Source organism: Anoplophora glabripennis, unplaced genomic scaffold (assembly GCF_000390285.2).
Source record: "Anoplophora glabripennis isolate ALB-LARVAE unplaced genomic scaffold, Agla_2.0 scaffold58, whole genome shotgun sequence".
Lineage (NCBI taxonomy): Eukaryota > Metazoa > Arthropoda > Insecta > Coleoptera > Cerambycidae > Anoplophora > Anoplophora glabripennis.
Window position 1 is genome coordinate 704,871 of NW_019416277.1, and position 24,268 is coordinate 729,138.

The window sequence follows — 24,268 nt, forward strand, 5'->3', positions numbered from 1 at the left end:
AGGATCATTTTGCGCTTTTGAACGTTCCGAAAGCTTTGGTAGGAGCTGAGATGTGCATTTTTAAAGTTGGCAACTTTTAGGCATTTTTCGACCTTAAATCGCCCCTAGCTCGAAAAGGAAGCGTTCTACGAAAAAATGTCAAGAGACAAAAAGTGTTTATTTTTACCCAATTTATCTTTGCAGAGCGCTTTTTGCAATATTTTTATTTTGCAACTTTTTTGTTAATAACAAATTACCTGCCACTCGGACACAAAGATGTTACTTAGGTTTTTTGTTCGCAATAACTCAATGCATCGATTACAAAAAGGTTTCATCCTGGCCTCTCCTCGTGGTCGGTGACCTTGATTTTTTAAGCATCTTTTTAGGGGTGGACCGTTCGTCTATAATGGTGATTCACTCTTATGGCGAGTCAGAACTATCTAATGAAGATTTCTACGAATTATAATAATTTAGTTCTTATTATAAATATACTTTTCTGTCCCATTATTAATAATAATTAGTTATTGCACTATATTTTATATTAATTTTTAGGTTTTTATACTTCCAGTATATCGTTTTCTTGTTTGTTTTTTGCACAATGTTTCAATTACCCATCTACAATCAGCAACACGTGGGTAGTATTTATAGATTGATTTTATATTTTATATCTAATGTCACATCTGGAAGATATAATTGTCACATATTACGTGTATCATATGTTACTACACAACAAGTCACTTCCAATAGTTGTTTCTACTTGTTTTGTGTTTTGTATACGTACAGCAGTTAATAACATAACTAATGAATTGGGTTAGCTTAAATTATATTCTAAATCACAAAAAACATGAAAGGTTAAAAAAGTGCAAATGTTTAAATTAGACTGCGCTTTAATATGATTTATTATAGCAAGTGCTTTGGTGCCATTATGTTGTCTTCTAAGTTACAAGATGCCGATACATGATGATAAAAATTACGTAGGTACATATTATATCGAATAGGGATAGAGTGCTGCTAGATTGTTAAAATATTACACTGTGCTTCGTTGCTACTGCAGTTCGCTTTATTTTATTTGACCGTTAAAAGCCAGACGCGTAGTAGCAACTCATAGGAGGCGAAGCTCATTTCGTTTCAGGGTTCATAAAGCAAACGCTGTAAATTCTATCGAACAGTAAAGGAACGCACATCAAAGTTTTAAACAAAATTTTACATGTCCAAACCAGAGAAGTTATATGTATAAGTATACAGGATGTTTCTAAAATAGGGTTCTAAACTTCTGCAGCGTTTATAACTCATTAAAATAAGCCAAAAAGTTCCTATTAACATGTGCCCTAAAACGCACCCTTAGGAAGTTATATACCCTTAAAAGGGCTCAAACAAAACTGTTTTTTTTCCGTTATTGACAAAACGGTCACAAATAAATTATGGGTCTTACATAACTTTTTACGTTAAATAACATGAGCTACTCCGTTTTTCGACATGCAAATCATATGCGTCCCATTTAGGTTGGTGAAGGGGGTTGTCGGCCCTTAATTTTTTTATTTCAATTTTTTTACAATTTTCCCTACAGATTTATAAAATCTTAACAATTTTACGTAAAAAATATTATCTTTGTCCAAATCGATATTTCCAATGGTTTTCGAGTAAATTGAGTTTGAAAATTACTCTGCTCTTTAAGTTATTAGGCCAAAAATTACAAAAATCTGTTTACCATGGCAAATAAAAGACTGACGTTGCCACAACGCTTAACAATTTAAGTTATTGATAAACTGTCAATTGAGCTTTGCAGTGTTTAATTAGTAAAAGTGGTGAGTGGAAAATTTAAGTATACAACATTATTGCAACTCATAAAATGGAGTCATATTCAAACACGGAAATGGCAGATATGCACTTTATGTACGGCCGTGCGGCTGGAAATGCATCAGAAGCGAGGCGTCTGTATGCGGCAGCATACCCGAATAGAAGACTTCCTTCTCGACAGGTATTTCAGAGGATCCATCAACGTTTAAGAGAAAATGGTTCGTTCCAACCAAGAGTAAATGATCGTGGCAGAGACAGATTTGTAAGAACACCGGTGATGGAAGAAAATGTATTGAGAGCTGTGCAGGACAATCCAAGGGTTAGTGTAAGAAGTGTCGCACGTATGCATAACATAAGTTTTTCCGTAGTTTGGCGAATTCTTTGCGAACAACTACTTCATCCTTTTCATATCCAGCGTGTTCAAGCTTTAAATCCGAATGACTACGAACCACGTCGGCAGTTCTGCCAATGGTTTTTGCGAAAATCGAGGCGGATTCCGAATTTTGCATCTCTTATTTTGTTTACGGATGAGGCAAGCTTCAGTAAAGATGGTTATGTCAATTTTCATAACGCTCATGAATGGGCTGATGAAAACCCACACAGCATATTTCAGTCCAGACATCAGATTCGGTTTTCCGTCAACGTTTGGGCAGGCATTTTAGGCGATCGGCTAATCGGACCGTTTGTGTTGCCTAATCGATTGAATGGTGAGGATTATTACAATTTTTTAGTTAACGACTTGCCAGGACTTTTGGAAGATGTCCCTTTAATTGAACGCCAAAGCATATGGTTTATGCAGGACGGGGCGCCACCTCATTACCTACATAATGTAAGACAACACTTAAATGAGTTGTATGGAGAAAAATGGATAGGCCGAGGAGGTCCTGTTCCCTGGCCTCCACGTTCCCCTGACCTTAACCCCCTGGACTATTTTTTGTGGGGTCAACTTAAGGCAAAGGTTTATAAAATTCCAATTGAGACCATTCAGCAACTACGGGAGGAAATTGAAACCGCGTGCATGGAAATAAGGCAAACACCTAGAATTTTCCAAAGAGTTCGCAAATCATTGAAGCGTCGAGCTAGATTATGCATCGAAATGCAAGGTGGTCACTTCGAGCAGTTCTTGTAATTTAACTTATTATTACTAATTTTAATCCCATTATTTTCTATTTCACATTTAGCTATTGTCTGCAGTAGTAATTAGTTCTTTAATTAGTAAGTGTAACTCTAAATTTAAATAGTCTTAGTTTATGTCCTAAATTATTTATTAAATGATCGGATCCTTCATAACTGCAATTTATTTGAAAAAAAAAACAGTTTTGTTTGAGCCGTTTAAGGGCATATAACTTACTAAGGGTGCGTTTTAGGGCACATGTTAATAGGAACTTTTTGGCTTATTTTAATGAGTTATAAACGCAGCAGAAGTTTGGAACCATATTTTAGAAACACCCTGTATGTATGTACATAGGTATAACAAAATAATGAATAAATAAATATATCTTAACATAAATAATTGTGTTTCAATGCATTTAAAGGTAGTAGGAAATATGTACTACCTATTTTATTCGCTTTCGTTTTTATTCCCGATTGTACTTTAAATTCCATCACTCGTTCCTCTAACTTTTTATATGTAGTGAGTGCTCTCACACGGTTGGCATCTCATACACCAAATAAAATTGAGCTGTATTATTTTTACTAAATATTTGTGCCGAAAATCATTTTAGGTAAATACAAAATTTTTCAATCTTGTATTCATGAAATTCATAATATCTAATAATCTAGTCGTGATTCATTATAAACAATGTACATGTAGCTACAAGGTTGCTACAAAAGAATTATTAAGTTTTAAAAAGACATGATTCCGAAAATATTCCACTTGTATAAAATGACACATAAAAGGGAGAAAATGTTATCAGTTTTAAAATACACGCTCATCGTTGGATTCACAAAATGTAGATCTCGACTCCCTGAAGATTGTAAAAGAAGTCGCAGGGGATTCATTAAAGATTTTGAAAAATATATTAATATAAATTTATTTTACTTGTTTAAAAAAAAAATTGAGAAATAAATATTTTGTTATTCGGGAATTAATTTATTAAACGTACAGATAATTTTTCAACATCAGTTCGAGGAGAAATGGAGGCCCTATTTCAGCGTAGGTACACATTTCTATTATTTTCCAATGCTAGGTTATTTCTCAGCTTGATTTTGATAATAGTCATCAATACGAAGTTGCAAATGGTGTAAAAAATTTGAAGGTATGTTCAATTTGTGAGAAATACTGTCCACAGTAGTCTCGCAATTGAACACAATATCTGATATATTCTATTTTTAAACTAAGAGGAGCGTTTTGAATATTGCGCGCCAAAATGGTGGTTTCTTATTGGTTAATTTCGAGCCCACTTTACACTGCTAATAAATTTTACATTTTGACATTTGTTGTCGTTTTGCCTCTTAGTTATCATCAGTTCGTTGTCATTGTATTTTTACCGGCCTTTCTTTCTATTTATTATCCCAGTTACGTATAAATCAGTTCTTATCAGAACTAAACAACTTATTATATTGTTTATCATCCGTTTTTTCCAATTTTCCATTGGATATGGGTGATGCTGTGCCGACCACGAGTAAGGCAGGCGCGGGAATTACATCGCCGTCGCCCCCAAGGAAACGAAAACAACTCAGTTTGGGGCATTTGTTTCTGGCAGAAAAGCAAGCAATATTGAATTTGTACAAGAAAAGCCTAGATGATGAACCTACTCTTAAAACTGTCCAACTTGTATCCAAAATAGCGATGACATTAGGTAAATTTATGTTAACATTATTCTGTTGAACTATATTACACATTATACTTTTTTAGGTGTTGCAAAATCAACAGTATATCGAGCCATAAAACAGTATAAATCTACTGGAAGGGTGTCTACTTCCAAACACNTGGAACAATCCCTCCATTTTTTATTTTCCCTAGAATACACTTTAAAGAAATTATGTTGAAAGAAGGACCTACTGGTGCAAAAGGAGTTGCAAATCCTACTGGTTGGATGACGGAGGAAGGATTTCTAGATGCAATGAAGCACTTCGTAAAATTTGTAAAGCCAACTGCAGACGACCTATGCTTGATTTTGATGGATAACCATAAAACGCTTATTACAGTTGAAGTTGTCATGTTAGCAAGGGAAAATCATATAATTATACTTACAATTCCCCCACATTGTAGTCATCGACTACAACCTTTAGATGTTTCCGTATATGGGCCCTTTAAAACCAGATATAAAACGACAATGAATTCTTGGATGTTGTCAAGCCCAGGAAAAACCGTAACTATTTATGAAGTGGCCTCATTTGCTAACGAGGCTTTTCTTCATGCATTCTCGCCAGCAAACATAACAAAGGCATTTTTAGCAACCGGAATACATCCATTCAACAGAAATATCTTTTCTGAGGATGATTTCTTGTCTTCATATGTGTCAGATCGGCTGGATCCAAGCACTTTAGAAGGGATCAAACCTATTGCTCAGCCGTCAACGTCCACTGTTACAGCTTCAACCCCACAACCCTCAGAAGGTGATGTACAGCCGTCTACTTCGAAAATTACTATAACTCCCGAACAACTAAGGCCATATCCTAGGGCACCTCCAAAGAAAAACATCCAGCGGGGACCTCGTAAGGGAAAAACGACAGTAATCACTGACACACCAGAAAAAGACAAACTTTTAAAAGAAAAAGAAGCGGCACTAAAAAAAGGTCAAATCCAAAAGTATCTACGGCTACACGATTCAAGTGATGACGATTTACCATTACAGCAGCCTACTGATGAACTTCCTCGAGGTCAATATTTCCGAATTCCAAAATTAAAATCCAAACCAAAGGAAAACAAAGAACCCAACACTCAAAACAAAGACGACAATAACGCTGTATGCGTTTGTTGCAAGAAAGCATACAAGTGTAGCGTGACAGACTGGTTACAGTGTTTCATATGCTCTTCATGGACACATGAAACTTGTGGTATTAAGGGTATTCGAAATTTTTATTGTAATAACTGTTCCTAAGATAATTTCTGTTTAAATAAAAATATTTGAAGTAATTAATATCGTTTAATGCGAATGCAATTTTCAAAACCACCACTGTCCTTTCCAAAACCACCACTGTCCATTTCAATACATCGATGTTTTGAAATGGACGAAAGCAACTTTTTCCAAATTTAAATATTACTCAGACTATAAGCTTGCCTATATTTTTTTAATAGTTAATTTTAGAAGCATATTAATAGAGCTTTCCACTTATGCAGTTTTAAATAATTTCATTGCGTAAATGATTTTAACTTCATTATTTTTAATAAAGTGTCCACTTCATCCCGGTTCTCCCCTACTTAATAACCCCATTTAAAAGTAATGAAAGCTTATTGTACTCAAAATAAGGTTAAACACTTGCAGTGAGTATATACTTGATAGTTTGATGCCACAGAAGTTTTATCCAGTTTTATCTTCTGTGCTGATGCTATCTGGGGTAGTTTTTAGTAACTTTTGCAGTGTAAATTTGTCTTTGGCATTCACTCCTTTTAGTTTAAAAATAGAGTATAGTGGCTATCGAAGAGCGGTATACTAGCTATCGATAGTGAGCGGGTTTAGAGGTGCTCTCATGTAGATGCACTACACACTTGTCTGGATAGATTGTCTAGAAAAGCATCTTATGCTAGCTCAGGATATTCTTATATTCGTTAAATTAAGTTATAAAATTAACTGTGACCTAAATTGTCAAAAAGATAATTCTTAGTTTAATATTGTATCAACAGTATCTTAAATAAATTCTTTAATTTAGTTGTAATTTACGGCAACTGATATAACTTTCTAAAATTGGATTACTATTCATCTTTGACGTTCATAGTCATCATCGAGTACCTTCCGCAAAATATACAGCGATGTTGTTTCAAATTGAACAAATTTAATCCACAATAAGCAAATTTTCAAGTTAAAGTGTTTACAAATTTACTCGTAGGTCTTACGGTTGGCGATGTTTTCGTTTGGGGATACATTAAAGATATGATTTATACGCTGCCAATGACAACTCCGAGAGAACTGCATCGATTACGACACACTACAGAGTGTGACGTCGTGTGACTCGGGGAGATCACATTGAACATTTGCGAAGAAAAACTTTTTCTCTTCCATTTCATGTGTCATTTAATATTAAATAACTTTGGGAAATATATATTTCTAAAACCAGATAATTTTTTTGGTGCACAAATCATCCATTGGTTTGAATAATTCATAACTTTCGTATTTTCAAATAAATGTGGAGATCTTTTTCAAAGAAATGAAGCACACCTTTTGTAAATATTTGTTACTAATTGCCGAAAATGATATTCTGCACGAACAACTCATGAGTTCAAGGGCAATATCCAAACGGAAGTGAGAACGAAAATGGCGGCCATTTGCGGGACATCATTTTCCGCAACTAATGTCCGAATTATATGTCTCATTCCTCAGAAAGAAAATTTAAATTTATTTGAAAACAAACAAGTTATGAATTACTCAAACCTGTATGTGACTTATGCACCACCCTGTATTATTGGTAAGTATGTAACACTGATCGGCACCACATTGTTAAAAATAATATAAAAATTTGTTAAAAGATCTGAAATTGTTTTAGACGTGTTGTACTGGTTTTTTATCGCAAACTATGCTTAAAGAAAATCGAACATTGATTACAGTGTGCTACGAAGCGACTTAAAAATTAGATACATTAAAATATTAAGCCTTACCTGGTATCTAGAAGAAGCCAAATTCGGATCATTGTCCCTGTAGAGCAGCGTATTAGCGGGAGGACTTTCTCCTGCAGCTCTTTCGATGCTGTACATATCTTGATACTGATGTTGGGTCAAATATTGAGGTCCATTCGTATAGCCGTTGTTATACTGAGCCGTTTCCAAATTGGCGTAATCAGCCTGAGTCTCAACGGTACTCGGGAGTTGTTCGATTTGCACCGTCGTGTATCCTATATCTTGCTGGTAGTCACTTTGATTTTGATACGGTTCCTGAGCTATAACCTCTACAGCGTAAGTCTTGGTTTCAGTGAACTGCTCCTGGGATTCAGTTTGAAGTAGTTCCGGATACTGTCCAGATTCTGTTTCCTGCTTTTGGTCCGTGGGACTCTGTTCTTGAGGTGTAGAAGAAGTTTTCACTACTTCTTCCGTGGAAACTTCTGTAGGTTGCTCCTCGTTATTCTCGACAATTGTTCCTTCATCGCAGATGACACGTCTTCTTATGACAGTGGTAGGGAGCGGTTGCTGCTGCTCCTGCTGATCAGCCTCTTCTACCTTAGGCTTCACTTCCTGAGGAGACGACTGCTGTTCTTCGTTTGATTCCATTTTGCTGCGAAACGTTTTTATTAAATTGTATAAAATTATTGTAAAGAGCAACTAAAGGTTCTACTAATTACTAAAAACTAAACTGCAATGACCTGTCTGTAAAAACAATTGTTTGAAATAAAATGTGGCATAAGAGTTTAGTATTTATTGTGCTTCACGTAGCATGTAGGTGTTTTTCTCCTTAATCCCTCTGTAAACATTCAGAGAAAGATAAACCGTCGTTGTGAGGAGAAGTTTAATATTTGTAATGTTCGTACGCCATCAATAGTTGGACAGGCGAGTTAGGCATATTATAATTTGACGTTTCACTCAAATATTTGTTTGGTAAACTTCATATACGCAGTGGATGTACTAACGTGGAATCGGAAGGTACGGTGTAGGTATATTTGAACAACATATCCGTTTCCCGCTCGCGTGGCATATGGATTTACCTATTTTTTAGAATTACTATGTTGAGCTACACCCAAATTTCAAACAATGATGATGAATGACTCGGTATTTCTGTTAAAATTGGTTTTAATACGTTTACCCGTATTACTAACATCTTTATCTCACGCAATTTTATAAGTTGATAAGGAGTTTCACTGCAGGATATAAAAATCGATATAAAATGTTCTTTATCAATATGATATACAGTTATCTTTAATATTAAAAAATATGTTAATCACGAAACAAAGCTTCAAAATCTTATAAACGACTTATAAAACGTATTTATCAATATGTTTCAGTGAAAAGTTTGTGCAAATAGTGGGTGTCGTCAAAACTTGTCTCATCTTGCATAGTATTTAAACAATAACACAATTTATAATTATTAAAGTTAATTAAGCAAAATTACTTGAACCACTAAGTAAGTTGTGAGAAGTACATTCCAGAGTCTTATATATTTAAAACTTTATATTCTTATTAATATTTGAATTGGCAGATAACACCTGTCCATATTTTTCTTTTTTTTTTCCTTAACTGATCGAATCTAGATCTCACTGAATATTATAAAAGTATAAATACCTTATCAACACAATAGATAATATTATGTTTTTGATAAAATATTTAATCTTACATAGTATTTCGAGTGGCAATTACTTGATATAGTAGGGACTTTACGCCACTAACTTAAAATGATAATCCATCTTAATAAATTTAGTACCTACTACTAAAAAAATTATATACATTATCATTTTCTAATGTGATCAATATTAATGTACAAGATTAGAATCTTTAATAATGATTTTTTAACTGAAATTTATGGGAATTATAATCACACTTTTAGTCTGCAAAGAAATGAATAATCTGAAAAATTCAGTATTATAAAAGTAGGGACACGAAAGTATTTCATGGACTAATTCCTCACACAAAAATAGGAAAAATAATAAATTTATGCGATTTTAAATAATTCCGGAATCTGTTATATTAAAAAAAACAATCGATTCATTGAAATAGAATTATTTTATAGAAAGGTATTTTTTTTTTTTTCAAATAAAAAATATTAGTATTTGCATATAAAAATTATAAATAAACTTTTAAAGCGTTACATCTATGGCGTATACTCTAGTAAATTTATTCTAGTTTATTTACTCTATTCTATAAATTCTAGATCAACTTTTAATTTGTCAATATTTTTTTATATTAGTTGAAATTTTCATTTCAGAATGTTGACTCCTAAACGTTGACGCAGTGTCGTTGTTACATACTGTAGATTTTTTAAAAACCTTATTTATCTATAGAGAAAGTACGGTGCGGTAGTTTCCATATGGCTTCAAAGTGCAAAATAATCGATCTCTCGATTTGTTTTTAAACTTTGTGATGTTAATCTACCTACTTTGAATTTAATAAGACCCGTTTTTTTATTTTTCTCAAAAACATTTTTGGAGCTCTGTGGCGCCATGTCAAAGTTTACATTGTGTCAGCGTTATTCCGAAAATTAAAATACATATTATTATTCTTTTCAAAAGGCCGTTATTTTGACCAAAATCATCCTATCCATCACCTGTTTTTTTTCCAGAATTCAAATTGCTTTAAAACTTTTCGAGATAAACGAGAAAAACGGAAAAAAGTATTTTTTTCAAAATTGATTCTCTCAAAAACCCCACTTTTTATTTTCATCAAATTTGGATATGTTTTTGAAGGGCAAATAAGCTATCTTTTAGCCAAGCGGCAATATACCAATTTTCTTTGTTCGGGAGATACGGTTTCGCAACGACAATATTTCTACGTGTTTAAACCCCATTGGCTAGTCTTGTAGGTCTTTTGAAGACGAAAAAAAAGTACTGTTTTCTCGTGGAAATTAACGGAAAAAAGTTATAAGCGAAAAACCTGAATTTACGTAAAAATTATACAATTAACCACCCTGTAAACAATCTTCCCCCCATTTTTATGACTGTGGAAACTAATATGTTATTGTACATAATATTTAGCGTCTATAGTGATAAATTCAGCTTGCCGAAACAAAAAGTCGCGTTCAACTCCTGGACTATAATCGGAAATAGACATGGACAATGCCCTACTACCCGTCCATTTTTGGTATAAATATATTATATTAATGTATGGATATAGTCAACCCAAAACACTTGAAAACCGGAGGACGTAGTAACTATAATCTTTTGAAAACCTGAAACTTTTGCTCAAAACTTTAAACGCATTTTTCTCGAAACTTCTTTTTTCAACACGGTTGACACCATATCTCATGTTCTATTTAACCAATTTAGTTCTTTTGTACCAATCTTCAATGTAGGTATAACTTTCTATGAAAAAAAGAGTCGAAAAATATTCCTCAAACAGCCGCCAATTTCGAAAAATTGATTTTTCGTTTTCTGTTAGGTAGCAACTATAACGACATTCTTACTAATTAAGAAGGATTGCAATCAAACCAGCACACCCGTTTTTTACCCCCAACTTATTCAATTTTCAATTTTTATCAATACTTTTGTGTGTATTTTCAAAATATCGATAAATATGTTGTAAAAAATTTAATGTAAATATATTTTTTGTTTTTTTATCATGCTCGAGAAAACGTCCAAAATGTACCTATGCCTCTAGACCAGAATGCCCCCTTCACAATGTTATAGAGTTATACAAAACCATATTCTTTGGGTGAAATGAATTGAATTGCTCTCTGAAGCGAATATTGAAAATATTTATTTTGCACTATTTAGGCAAGGGCGCTACTCGAATAGTGGAGCAATAAAAAAACTTCTCTGTTTTCAAAATGATGACTTTCGTGTTCAAGATGAAAATTGTAGAGTACATTAGTTGGAAATAAAAAAAAACACAGTTTTCGATATAAAGACAATTTTTCATATCGCATTTCCACGCTGTATTAGCGCAAGCAATTAAAACAAATTCAAAATTTTTATTAAATAAATTTCCGGTATTGCATTGTATGTACAGGGTCGGAAAGTACCGATGGTCCATCTGCCGTTACGTGAGAGCGATAAAATAAGTCATAGAAATCCGTGCGATAGAGAAAGATGGTTATAATGAAAGCGTCTAATAGTCACCGCCCATTTCGCCCTTCCACAAATAAGAAGTGGATCTTATTTATGGAAGGGCGAAACGGACGGTGACTATGAGACGCCTTCATTATAGCCATCCTTCTCTATCGCATGGATTTATATGTCTTACTTTATCGCTCTCACGTAACGGCAAATGGACCATCGGTACTTTCCGAACTTGTATATCTAAATATGCTGACATTAAATACTGATATAAACTTATCTATCTTTATTTTTAAATACTTAGTGCAAATCAAAATCAATAATAAAGAATTCTTTATTATTTCCTGTATCTTGTGGGATTGGTATTTTATATAACAAGAACAAGTTGCAAAATTAATTCTAATTACTGGGTTAAAAATTATTTAAATATTTTGGAATTTATTCTCTCAAAAGATAAACTATGTGAATAAACTGATATTGCAGTTATGAGAGCCAAGTTAAAGAACAACGCATTACGTTTAACGTTTGGCAATACATGACTCTCTTCAAGGAAGGGGAGTGTAATCCGAAAGCAAATACGTACACTCACATTTATTAGCTAACACTGACTTTTCGAGAAACAATTAAGGTACTTTAATATAAATCAAAGAATGTCACATATACGACATACATTAATGCTTCGTACAACAAGCATTGTAGTAAGGTATTAAGCAAACCTAAAACCGCGAAGCTGTACATACATACACATTACACATGCATGTTAAAAATTCTTATTTCACAACTTAACAATATTTACAGTGATTACAGTTTTGGGTTAAATTTAACTATTAGTAATAATGGAAGAGAATTTTACAATGAGTTCGTCAGAATACGCTAAAAACACCTTTTATTGTATTACCGTTCGGTATCTTCAAAGATATAACGTAGTGTCATAAAAAATCGTACATCGGAAAACGAAACATCACTTCTTTCAATAATGAATCAGACAGGCATTTTATTATAGTGAATTTTATCTCAAATCGTTTTTGAAATGCTAATTTACATCAAGTAATCCGAAATAGAGGATCTTATAAAATTCTTATTTTTTAGGCTTAGGTACTTTGTCCCAATAAAGTATTGGGAATTTTAAACAACACTGGTTTAGTATAACATACCTAAAAAAGTTATAATATCTCATAAATCAAGCCCTAAATCAAAATTTTGCAAGTGTGAAACAAAAATAATATAAATACATCTCTTTCTTTCAAAAATACATATATTTTATTATTAGCTCTCACATGTCAGGACGTTTCTCTGAATGATTGCATTATCTGAGAATGTAAACATATCAGGTATGTGTTTTGAAAAAATTCTAGGGGTAAACAGGTACTTCGACTACCCCGTTCGCGCTTTGACATTTTGTCCAAATTTATGTGTTGCCATTAGGGTTTGCAATCCCGCATTCCGCGTTACAGCATTCCAGCAATTTCCCGCATGTCAATGAGACCTGCGGAATTCCCGCATTTGTGCGGTAATTCCCGCGCGGGAAATTTTTGAATAGAAAACGTCCGTTTAGCGACATAGCGCATGGCTCGCGCGAGCGCCCCGTTTGGTTTGCGTGCGCATCCCGTTACTCTGTGATAGCATCTTTCAATCGAGCGAAGGAAAGGATTAAAATCGGCAGATCTTTGCATCATTCAAATAAATTCCTTGATTCGTTTGTTTATTTTCTACAAAAATACTAATAGTTGTGTCTTCTTGTATGTTACTTTAATTATACTATACTGTCCTACTTCGGAAAAAGACCGTATATGCAGTTTTGTGACAAATTGAGATAATTACATTTTTGAAATCTATATCGCATTATACATTACCCATCTATAAATATCAAAAATATCGTTTTTGTTTCTTTAAATTTAAAAATTTGTACATTTTAAATTTCTAATATTGTCACTTAGCAGACTTATGTACATCTATTTCATTAAGAGGTACATAGTATAAACGCCGCATGTGACCACATACGGCTTTCTTCTCTAGCAGAAGCGTTGAAATACGATGTTTTTAACAAATTAAATTCGTATGTGTTTACATGCGTTGTTTTAAATTAAACAACAATTAAATATTATTTGCAACACAATATATTAAAAATTAGTAAAAAACCCTGTAAGAACATCCAAAATATCATGTATAGGATGTACATGTTTTGGTTCTTCTATTAATTTCTGTTGAAAATGTAGCACATACTGCACATACGGCATTTTTACCTAGCAAAATCTTAAATTTATTAAGACAAAACAACATTTTCGACGCTGTTTTTATTGAAATTGCAATGTTTTCTAACATTCTTCAAATACATTAAAAAATATTTGTTTTTCGTTTGCCGTTACCGAAAAAATCAAGTTATTACCTTAATTAGTAAATGAATGACAGCCAAATGAAGTATGCCTAATATCTCTTTGCAATTTTCTCTAAACTGTCATATTCCGAAGTATATTATCGATGTATCTAGCAAATATTTTTTTAGAAATTGTTACTACGATTAAATTACTAACCTAACCTAGATGTTTATAAATTTAGTAATTTAACAGCAACAAGTACGTTAAGTAACTAGAGACATAATAATATCTATGTAAAAATAACAAAAGTAATATATTATTGATGTGTTGATTTCTGTTGATTCTTAGTTAATAAATATAGTTTTTAATGTATATAATGCTTATCTGTTGATTTTTAAATACCAATAATTATTTATATTTCATTTGATTAAATATAAACATTCCACATTATTATTTTCATATATAAATATATTTTTAAATCTCTCGCGGGAATTACAGCGGGATCCCGGATAATTTACCGCAAATTTCCAGCTGGAAAAAAGACTGCAGGATTGCAAACCCTAGTTGCCATAAGGTAAATCTCTTCTGTAACATCTATATATATGAAAGATGATTCAAATGATATTGACAATTACCGGCCGATTTCAGTTTTGAGTCATTCTCAAAAATAATAGAAAAAATCCTACATAAAATAGTTATTTACACCATAAAGGAGGCAAGTATTATTTACCAGTCGATGGCGATTTTACGCTCGAGCGGAGCGAGGGCTGGCAATAGAGTCCGAACATTGTATCTGCTCCCACAGTTCTTTATGGTTCATGAATTAGTTTTTATTTTTTGACATTTCTTAATCAATTCATTTTGACATTATTCGAAATCTTGCAAAGTCGCCTTGGTTAGAAAATTTCTGATACGTCACTGCTAGCATATTCCATGGAGAAGTCAAGTCACCGACGAGTTTGTGGAATGAATACTCCATAATTAAGTCAACTATTTTCATAGAGAAGATCATCGATATATCAAAATACCCCAAATTGAGAGCATTTTTAAAACGTAAGAATGACAGCTATACACCTATAAAGTCAAACGTTTTTACAAGAGAACAAGTCAACGATTTTCTCGTTCAACACATAATTGCTAATGAATGTAGTGACGGTCTTAGGCATTGCAGGAGCATGCCGTTCTGATGAGTTATGCAAACTTACTTTGGACAATTCCAGATTCTAAAAATACACGCTTTTTTATGCGCTATCAAGCAGGTAGATGTTATAACTAACCAGTCGGCAAGAATACCCTTTCTATGATTCCTAATAAGATTACACAGTTTTTGAAACTAGAACTTCCTGAAACATATACAGGCCATTCATTCCGAAGAACATCGGCAACGTTACTGGCTAATACAGGTGTTGATGTATTAGCAATCAAGAGACAGGGTGGGTGGAAATCAGCCACAATTGTAGAAAGTTATGTTTAAGTAACAAAAATGAAATAGCCAACAGGATTTTTTCAATGACACTTCAACTCCAGGTTCTAGTAATACGTCGCATCATGCTTTTTTAATGTATCAGTCAGATGATATTGAGCTTCCGGTGATTGAAATGGAGCGGTCAAATTATTTTGCGAAAAATGTGACAATTAGTAAACGCGAGGGGAATAATTATCCAGTTTTTATAAACGTTACTAAATGTAATAACTTCATTCATTCATAGTAATTAATAAAATCATCAAATATTTCTATTTATTTGTTCATAAAGTATGCATTTATAACTCGAAATCGCTTTGTTCCCTAGGGAGGTAAGTAACCCATGTAGTAGCTTTATTTTTTGACCTCAGTCGTGCCATTGACACCGTTGGGACATTTAAACATTTATTTCTGACAAAATATGTGCATTAGGATTTAGAGATAACCTCCTCAGGTGGATAGAATCTTATCTATCCAATCGTAGTATGCGAGTGAAAATTAAAAATAGGTATTCTACTGATCATGCAGTGCGCCTTGGTGCTCCGCAAGGTTCAGTACTTGGGCTACTAATTTTTTCCTTGTATGTTAATGGGTTTCTAACTTATATATCAGGTAAATTAACAATGTACGCCGATGATACATCTATAGTTATAGTTGTCTCAGCAGTCAACCCTGCGGAGTTGCAACGCTCAGTTTCGGGGGTGATAAAACAATTTAGCACTTGGTGCCAAGATTATTTGTTAATACTAAATATTGGAAAAACCGAAAGCATCTACTTTCTAAATGTGGTATAATACCAGGTAACTTGGTTTTGACTGAACACGTAAAGTTTCTGGGGACCGTTTTTGACAGTAAACTTGACTGGCATCATCAGATAAATCAATTACCTATGTAAGAAATTAAATAGTGCATATTTTTTCGTTTATGATTCGAAAAGCTTAGGCTTTGTTAGATTTTATGCTTGTTGAATAATAATCCGTTCTGCGTTTACAACTGAATACCTTAGGCTATGTCAGGTTTAAAGTTAGTTTAAGTGTTCGTTTAGAACGGGACTAAAAAATTTTTGCACCAGGCGTTGCAGTATCTATGGCTAGCACTGAGTTCATAGAAATAATATATTTTTGTATTATCTGTAGCCACATCATTCTAAAATTCGAGAATATTAGCGATTTTACGCTATTTTTCAGGTTAGAAAATTTTGTTGATTTGCTGGGGCAATGCTGACATCGGATTTGAATTCAGCGAGTCAAAATACACGAGAATACATAGGTCTGACGCTATTAAATCATACCTGGATCATAGAAGCTAATATATTATGTGGATTTTCAAGCTTTTTTAAAGGTTATGCAGGATTTGTGACCTTATGGGCCAAATCTGACCATGGATTCATATTCAGCGGGCCAAGATACATGGGAACATAAAGATTTGACCACTAGCTTCAGCAGCTGGTAAATTATACCTGGATTTTGAATGCTGATATGTCGATTTTGTGGGTTCATTAAGAAGTTTTTGATTTTATNGTGGGTGGAAATCAGCCACAATTGTAGAAAGTTATGTTTAAGTAACAAAAATGAAATAGCCAACAGGATTTTTTCAATGACACTTCAACTCCAGGTTCTAGTAATACGTCGCATCATGCTTTTTTAATGTATCAGTCAGATGATATTGAGCTTCCGGTGATTGAAATGGAGCGGTCAAATTATTTTGCGAAAAATGTGACAATTAGTAAACGCGAGGGGAATAATTATCCAGTTTTTATAAACGTTACTAAATGTAATAACTTCATTCATTCATAGTAATTAATAAAATCATCAAATATTTCTATTTATTTGTTCATAAAGTATGCATTTATAACTCGAAATCGCTTTGTTCCCTAGGGAGGTAAGTAACCCATGTAGTAGCTTTATTTTTTGACCTCAGTCGTGCCATTGACACCGTTGGGACATTTAAACATTTATTTCTGACAAAATATGTGCATTAGGATTTAGAGATAACCTCCTCAGGTGGATAGAATCTTATCTATCCAATCGTAGTATGCGAGTGAAAATTAAAAATAGGTATTCTACTGATCATGCAGTGCGCCTTGGTGCTCCGCAAGGTTCAGTACTTGGGCTACTAATTTTTTCCTTGTATGTTAATGGGTTTCTAACTTATATATCAGGTAAATTAACAATGTACGCCGATGATACATCTATAGTTATAGTTGTCTCAGCAGTCAACCCTGCGGAGTTGCAACGCTCAGTTTCGGGGGTGATAAAACAATTTAGCACTTGGTGCCAAGATTATTTGTTAATACTAAATATTGGAAAAACCGAAAGCATCTACTTTCTAAATGTGGTATAATACCAGGTAACTTGGTTTTGACTGAACACGTAAAGTTTCTGGGGACCGTTTTTGACAGTAAACTTGACTGGCATCATCAGATAAATCAATTACCTATGTAAGAAATTAAATAGTGCATATTTTTTCGTTTATGATTCGAAAAGCTTAGGCTTTGTTAGATTTTATGCTTGTTGAATAATAATCCGTTCTGCGTTTACAACTGAATACCTTAGGCTATGTCAGGTTTAAAGTTAGTTTAAGTGTTCGTTTAGAACGGGACTAAAAAATTTTTGCACCAGGCGTTGCAGTATCTATGGCTAGCACTGAGTTCATAGAAATAATATATTTTTGTATTATCTGTAGCCACATCATTCTAAAATTCGAGAATATTAGCGATTTTACGCTATTTTTCAGGTTAGAAAATTTTGTTGATTTGCTGGGGCAATGCTGACATCGGATTCGAATTCAGCGAGTCAAAATACACGAGAATACATAGGTCTGACGCTATTAAATCATACCTGGATCATAGAAGCTAATATATTATGTGGATTTTCAAGCTTTTTTAAAGGTTATGCAGGATTTGTGACCTTATGGGCCAAATCTGACCATGGATTCATATTCAGCGGGCCAAGATACATGGGAACATAAAGATTTGACCACTAGCTTCAGCAGCTGGTAAATTATACCTGGATTTTGAATGCTGATATGTCGATTTTGTGGGTTCATTAAGAATTTTTTGATTTTATAAAATTCAGGTGATTTGCTGGGGGAATTCTGACATTGGATTCCAAATATACGGGAATAATGTATCAATTGTACAAGACTTTTTCTGTGGAGCTATTATTTTTCTGGAAATTTACAATGAAAAAGTAGATTTTGGGCCAACTGAGAAATATTCCAAATTAGCGATATCAAATTAGTTCGATATTATAGAAACAAATGATTTATGCCAATAATAAATACAACCAATGAACGTATCTTGTTTTCTTCGCCAATTTTCTTCGCCAATACTGAGCAAATCAGTAACAGACCTGATCAAACCAGGTTTTCCTCTATATAATATGATTTTATATCTTTTGAACGCGAAGAGATATCGAAAATCTTTTTAATAAAGAATTGTTAAGAAAAATGGCAACTCTCATCTAATGTGAGAAATATATGAGATATTGGGAAAATAATTTAAGACGGTAAACTTAACTAAGACAGGTCTTTAAATCAAATATGCATAATGCCATAAAGATCCCCGCTTGTGATTTGCCATTTTTGCTTTTTCTGTTTTCCTAAATTGGTGGCCAACCATTAATTCAGTCACCCTGTATTATTATTGCGTTGTAAGTTTGAAAATTCCCCTAAATTTTGCACACATTTTGTGGGAATAATAGATAATTTTGAACAGAAGAATGAAGTATAAACAGTACAAAAATTGTTTATAGTAACACAACTGTTTTAAAAATATTCATACAGTATTTCGAATGTATATTAATGCCTAAAGCTAAATTATACAGGGTTGGGCAATTATGTCGGAACACCAAAAGTTTTTGAAGCATTTTTATTCTTTTCAATGACGTACTATAATTTTCAACATCTACTTTATTTTTAGGGATACGGCGTTGTCAGCAGTTTTTTTTTAATGGACCACCCTGTTTATTTTAACATTTTTAGAAAGACAAGTTTTCACCGATTGCAATGATATAGACTTTGGTATGTCTGCGATTTATTGTTTTTTAAATGTTGAATAAAACAGTAAAATAAAGAGTAAAAATGTTATTTAATGAAAATGAAATTTGTTATTGCAAAATATGGAGCACTTGATTAAAAAAAGATTGATAATAAGTGTTCAAACTGGTGACCTGATAATATTCTAATCGACCAACGAAAGTTCTTAAGGAATTGTGAATGGCATGTCGTGATATTTCTTGAACGGCCATCCTAATTAGATCTTCAAACTCTTCTAACGACTGAGGTTTGGTCTTGTAGACAACATATTTTAAATGACCCCAATCTGGTGATCGTGGTGGCCATTCGATATATTCTCTTCACCCTATCCATCTCAGTGGAAATACACTATTTAGGTACCGACGCAAGTCAACTCCATAATGAGCTGGAGCTCCATCTTGTTGGTACCAAATATTATTTGCGAGTAGTTCAGGATTTGCATGGTTTGGAAATAAACGAATCAATGCTAGAACAATTTGTTCGCACGGAAGTTTTAAATAACGATTAGAGTTCAAATTTTCTCTAACAAAGAATATACATTTCATTTCTGAAGATATTGAATGTGATTTTCTTCTATTCAATGTGGATTTTGATCGCTCCAGTAATGACGCTTATGTTGATTTACAAAATTGTTCAAGCAATGTCGATCATCGGAAAAAGTATATTATTGACAAAGTTTCCATTATTCTCAATGTTGTTCATCATTTCCTCACAAAATTGCATTCTTCTATCAAGGTCATCCTCATTTAATTCTTGTACTAAATGTACAGTATACGGATGAAATTTATTTTTGAACAATATCCTCCTTACTGATCTCTCACTAATATTGTGATATAAGGCTACTTGAGGTACTTTTTGGTTCTTCTTGTAGATTGAGAAGAACATCTAGTGACTTATCTTAATTTGTAGCTTATTTACGTGCGCCAGATTCTGCAAGATTTTAACACTTCCCGTTTCATGAAACTATTTCATGCATCTTGCAGAGATCTCTTCCTGTCTCCAAAACCAAGTATACTGTATTAGATCTATGGAAATATTAATAAATAATAACTATCTGTCACTATTTACTGCATCTGACAGGAATAGATGATTTGATTTTTTTTAAACAAAATTTGCAAAATCGATAGCAAACTCGACTAATATTTCAGGTAGCCGTGACAAAAAATGTAAACAGCCAAGTCTTTATTTTATTGTTTCGCAGACCTACCAAACCCTATATCATTGTAATCGGTGAAAATCTGTCTTAATGTTAAAATAAATAGGGCGATCAATTTAAAAAACTGCCAAAAACGCCGTATCTCTAAAAGTAAAGTAGATGTTGGAAATTAAAGTACGTCATTGAAAAGAATAGAAATACCTACAACAAAAACTTTTGTTAAAGGTATTTTTTAATCAAACTTATGGTTCACCTTGTACACAGGTGTTCCGACACATTTGCCCAACCCTGTATGAGCGTGCATAAAATGAACAGAAATGAATTAAACCATTTCTGTAGACGCTGCCTCAATATAAGACGCATGTGCGATTATAAAACTGGGAGACTTTATTTGCTGTTTTATGTTATTAATAAAATAATTTAATTTCTCGAACCTTATCTTATCAAGATTTATTGAGAACCAATGCCTCTAATATATCGATGAAAATTGAATACATAAAATTTATGATACCATTACACCAATTTAACAGCTTTTGTTTGCTTAGACTATTTTGTTTAAACAGTTTGAGCAAATACGCAAGAGTTACGAAGGGTACATATTTAGCGTTTTTAAACCTTTACAAACAGTGTAACTGTATAATAAACTGGTGTACAATTTAACCTTTTTTCTGTATTGTTTTAATGTTTTATACGTACCATAAAGCGTTTCAGTTTGCTTAAAAATACTTAAGTTCTTTTATTTGAGCATTGTGCTGGTGTCGCACCAAACAATTAAAGTTAAAATATCTGCATGAGGTTACACGTATACGTGCTGTGATAAGAATAGTTATATAGAGGAAGATATTAAAATATTGATTAAAGGTATATTTTTGTGACTAATAGGTATATTAAAAGTAGTTACTCATTTGTGTCTATCTAGTAATAAATCGATACAATTCAGTAATTATAGGAATATTATTTTTATTAATTAATGGAATTACTTTTTTTTATAAAATATTAAAGAACTGTACACTGAAAAAAGATGGGGTGTTCATTACGTTTACTTGCTACGGATATTGATGAAAAAATTGTGAATATTTTTACTTGCGTTCTGTAACACGTTTTTTAGAAAGGTTTAGTAAACATTCTAATTAACGTAATTTCACATTTTTGTACAGTTATGAAGTATAAACCGTCAAGAACCATCTATTTTTTTTTGGTTTAACGGTTAACTGTAGTTTTGAATTTAGGTATTAAGTTTCTGCTTCAATTTATAAATCTGGAAGGCATTGCAAATGAATGAGAATAATGAAAACTTAAGTCATTTACTGACATTGTCCTTTATATCTTTATTATCAGAATTTATAAATTACGGTTACAATTTAGAGCGTTTCACGGAAAACATACATCAGAAAATGTAGGTACCTTTCCTGTTTTGTCCAGCAAATTTGTAAAGATACTCAATAATTGTGATTAATTCATGTTAACAGTTTCATAGAAGCATTCTGCGGGATGTGATTATGTTTATAGTACCATACGCGATTTTCTGTATATTCAACAGGCGTGCAAAATAAAGAAAACATAAGATAAACATACGAGGTAAAAATAGGTTTTTTTTACTTATTTTGATTGTGTTGTCAGTTATCTTATACCCTAAAGAAACCTTATTTAACTGGTACAGTGACGAGATATTGTTTCTAACTTGCTTAGAACGCCCCCATAACTAATACTAAAGGTAATTTTCCGAAAAACAGTGCATATTCTATGGGACAGTGATAACACGTTTGGGTAGTGATAAACTCAGAATGGGTAGTGATAAATTTTTAAATTACTCTATTTAATTAAAGAATGTATTACTTACTATTTTGTTATATTAAATATAATTCATAAATATGACTACTTGAGTATACCAAAGGTTTCAAAATGCTTATTTTCATAGTATTTTAAACTTTTTTCTTCTTTTTTTTTTGCAGCCACATATTTTGCAATTTCTTTGTTAGAAAATATTTTTGGAATAAGAGATCATAGTTTTGAATTAATTTTTAGGTATATTTCAATACTTAATAATTTGTCATAATATATGTACTAAGTATAAATATAAAGAACAAACTGCATATTTTTTAAATTTAAACATGAAAAATTTCTCAAAATTTTCGAAGATTATGTTTTGTAAGGGAGTACTTATTGCGTGAAGAGGGCGACATAGTATGAAATTGGGTAGTGATAAATTTTTCTTAGAATATGCTCTGCCGAAGAACTGCTTCCAAAAAAGAAACAAATACGTAGCAGGTCGTGGACTGTCATAATCAGTTCAACCAGTAGGTAGTCCAGCTTTCAAAGTGAAATTTTAATAATATACAGGACGTCATACTAAGGTCGGCGAGGTATGATATTATAGAAAGTTTAAGCCCTAGAACTTTGGGAAAAAAATTGGACTAATAAATTGACCAAGAGAAATCGCTGGAAATACTTTTCAAGGTTGTAGCTCGGCCGCTAGGGGGCACAATCTACATACCAAAACATATAAGCAGTTGAATTTTTCTCAGAAATGTTTCCTGTTCAGGTATATTAAATAGTACAAATATGGATAGCCGGATTCATTGCGCATAACTTTTGTTATTGACGTTTTGTTCTATCTCTCGACAGAAAGGGAGGGGGAAGCCCCTAATGTCTGATCAGAAAAATGCATTTTTTTAAGTATTGGCTCATTAAAAGCCCATAGTGTTGTACCTCATTGGAAAGACTTTGTCATGCTTATCTCGAGGTGAATTAATGTTACTTACCTTAATATGGAAACCTATAGATGGCGTTATTTCAAAAGAATGCCGTTTTATGGATTTTTCTCAAAAATTTTAAATGCAATGCTATAGTTTCTTTACAAAAAAATGATGAATATAGTATAAGTTTGAAATTTCTAACGAAAGTGTTGTTTATTTATTCGTGCTATTTAACCAAGTTTAGGTTGTTTTACGTTTTCTTAAAAAAGTGAAATAGCAGGATAAAACTTTTTATAGGTTAGTTTGAAGAGCATAAAAATAGCTACATTTTGACGCCAAAAAGGATTCGATACATTTTTTTGTTATCAAGTTATTCGCAAATCAGTGAGCGAAAAAATAAATAATGATAATGAATTGAAGAACACGACGCTAAAGAGAATACATTTAATTACCAAAACAAAATGCCGACCTTAGTGGGACACCCTGTATAGAAGACAACCAATAGCGAGATTTTTGGAAATAGAATAGGTGAATTTAACTCCAGTTGGAAGTTTTGTTAGAAGTTTCACATAAAATACAGTTATCATAAGGATAAAAAATAATTGTCATTATCATATCAACTTTTAATTTTCTGAGAAATAGTAGGTAACTCCAAATTTAGAGGGCATATGCATTTTTTATGCACCTAGATATTGGTATCAATGGGCATACATGACTTCAGCAGATTCGAATTTTTGGACGTAATTTCAATTCGCTTTAAAAGCAAATTGAAATTACGTCCAAATAAAATACAAAATAAAAACATATAAATACAAAAAAAGTCAAAAATTTATAATAAAAGCTGAAAATAAAAATATTACTTTCTACATTGTTTTAGAGTGACGGGATCAACAATGGGCTTTGAAGAAAGAAAATCCCTTAAAAAATAAATTAAAAAATATATTTTATATTACTTTATGCTTAGATTTATCTACGCGGGGTGTCTACCGATAAGTTACAATTTCCTTCTTCTAAAATTTATTAAACCCTA

The 24,268-nt window shown here is 32.6% G+C and overlaps 1 protein-coding gene across 4 annotated transcripts in view; it reads right to left on the reverse strand.

The window, feature by feature from the left end:
- Positions 1 to 24,268, reverse strand: part of LOC108917612 (GATA-binding factor 6-B) — a 71,434-nt gene that overhangs the window by 33,102 nt on the left and 14,064 nt on the right. For all 4 annotated transcript variants that reach the window (XM_018724310.2, XM_018724312.2, XM_018724309.2 and 1 more), the window contains exon 2: positions 7,535 to 8,144. In XM_018724310.2, the coding sequence (XP_018579826.1) occupies positions 7,535 to 8,140 (606 nt within the window). In that variant the 5' untranslated portion in view covers positions 8,141 to 8,144. The remainder of the gene's footprint in view (positions 1 to 7,534; positions 8,145 to 24,268) is intronic.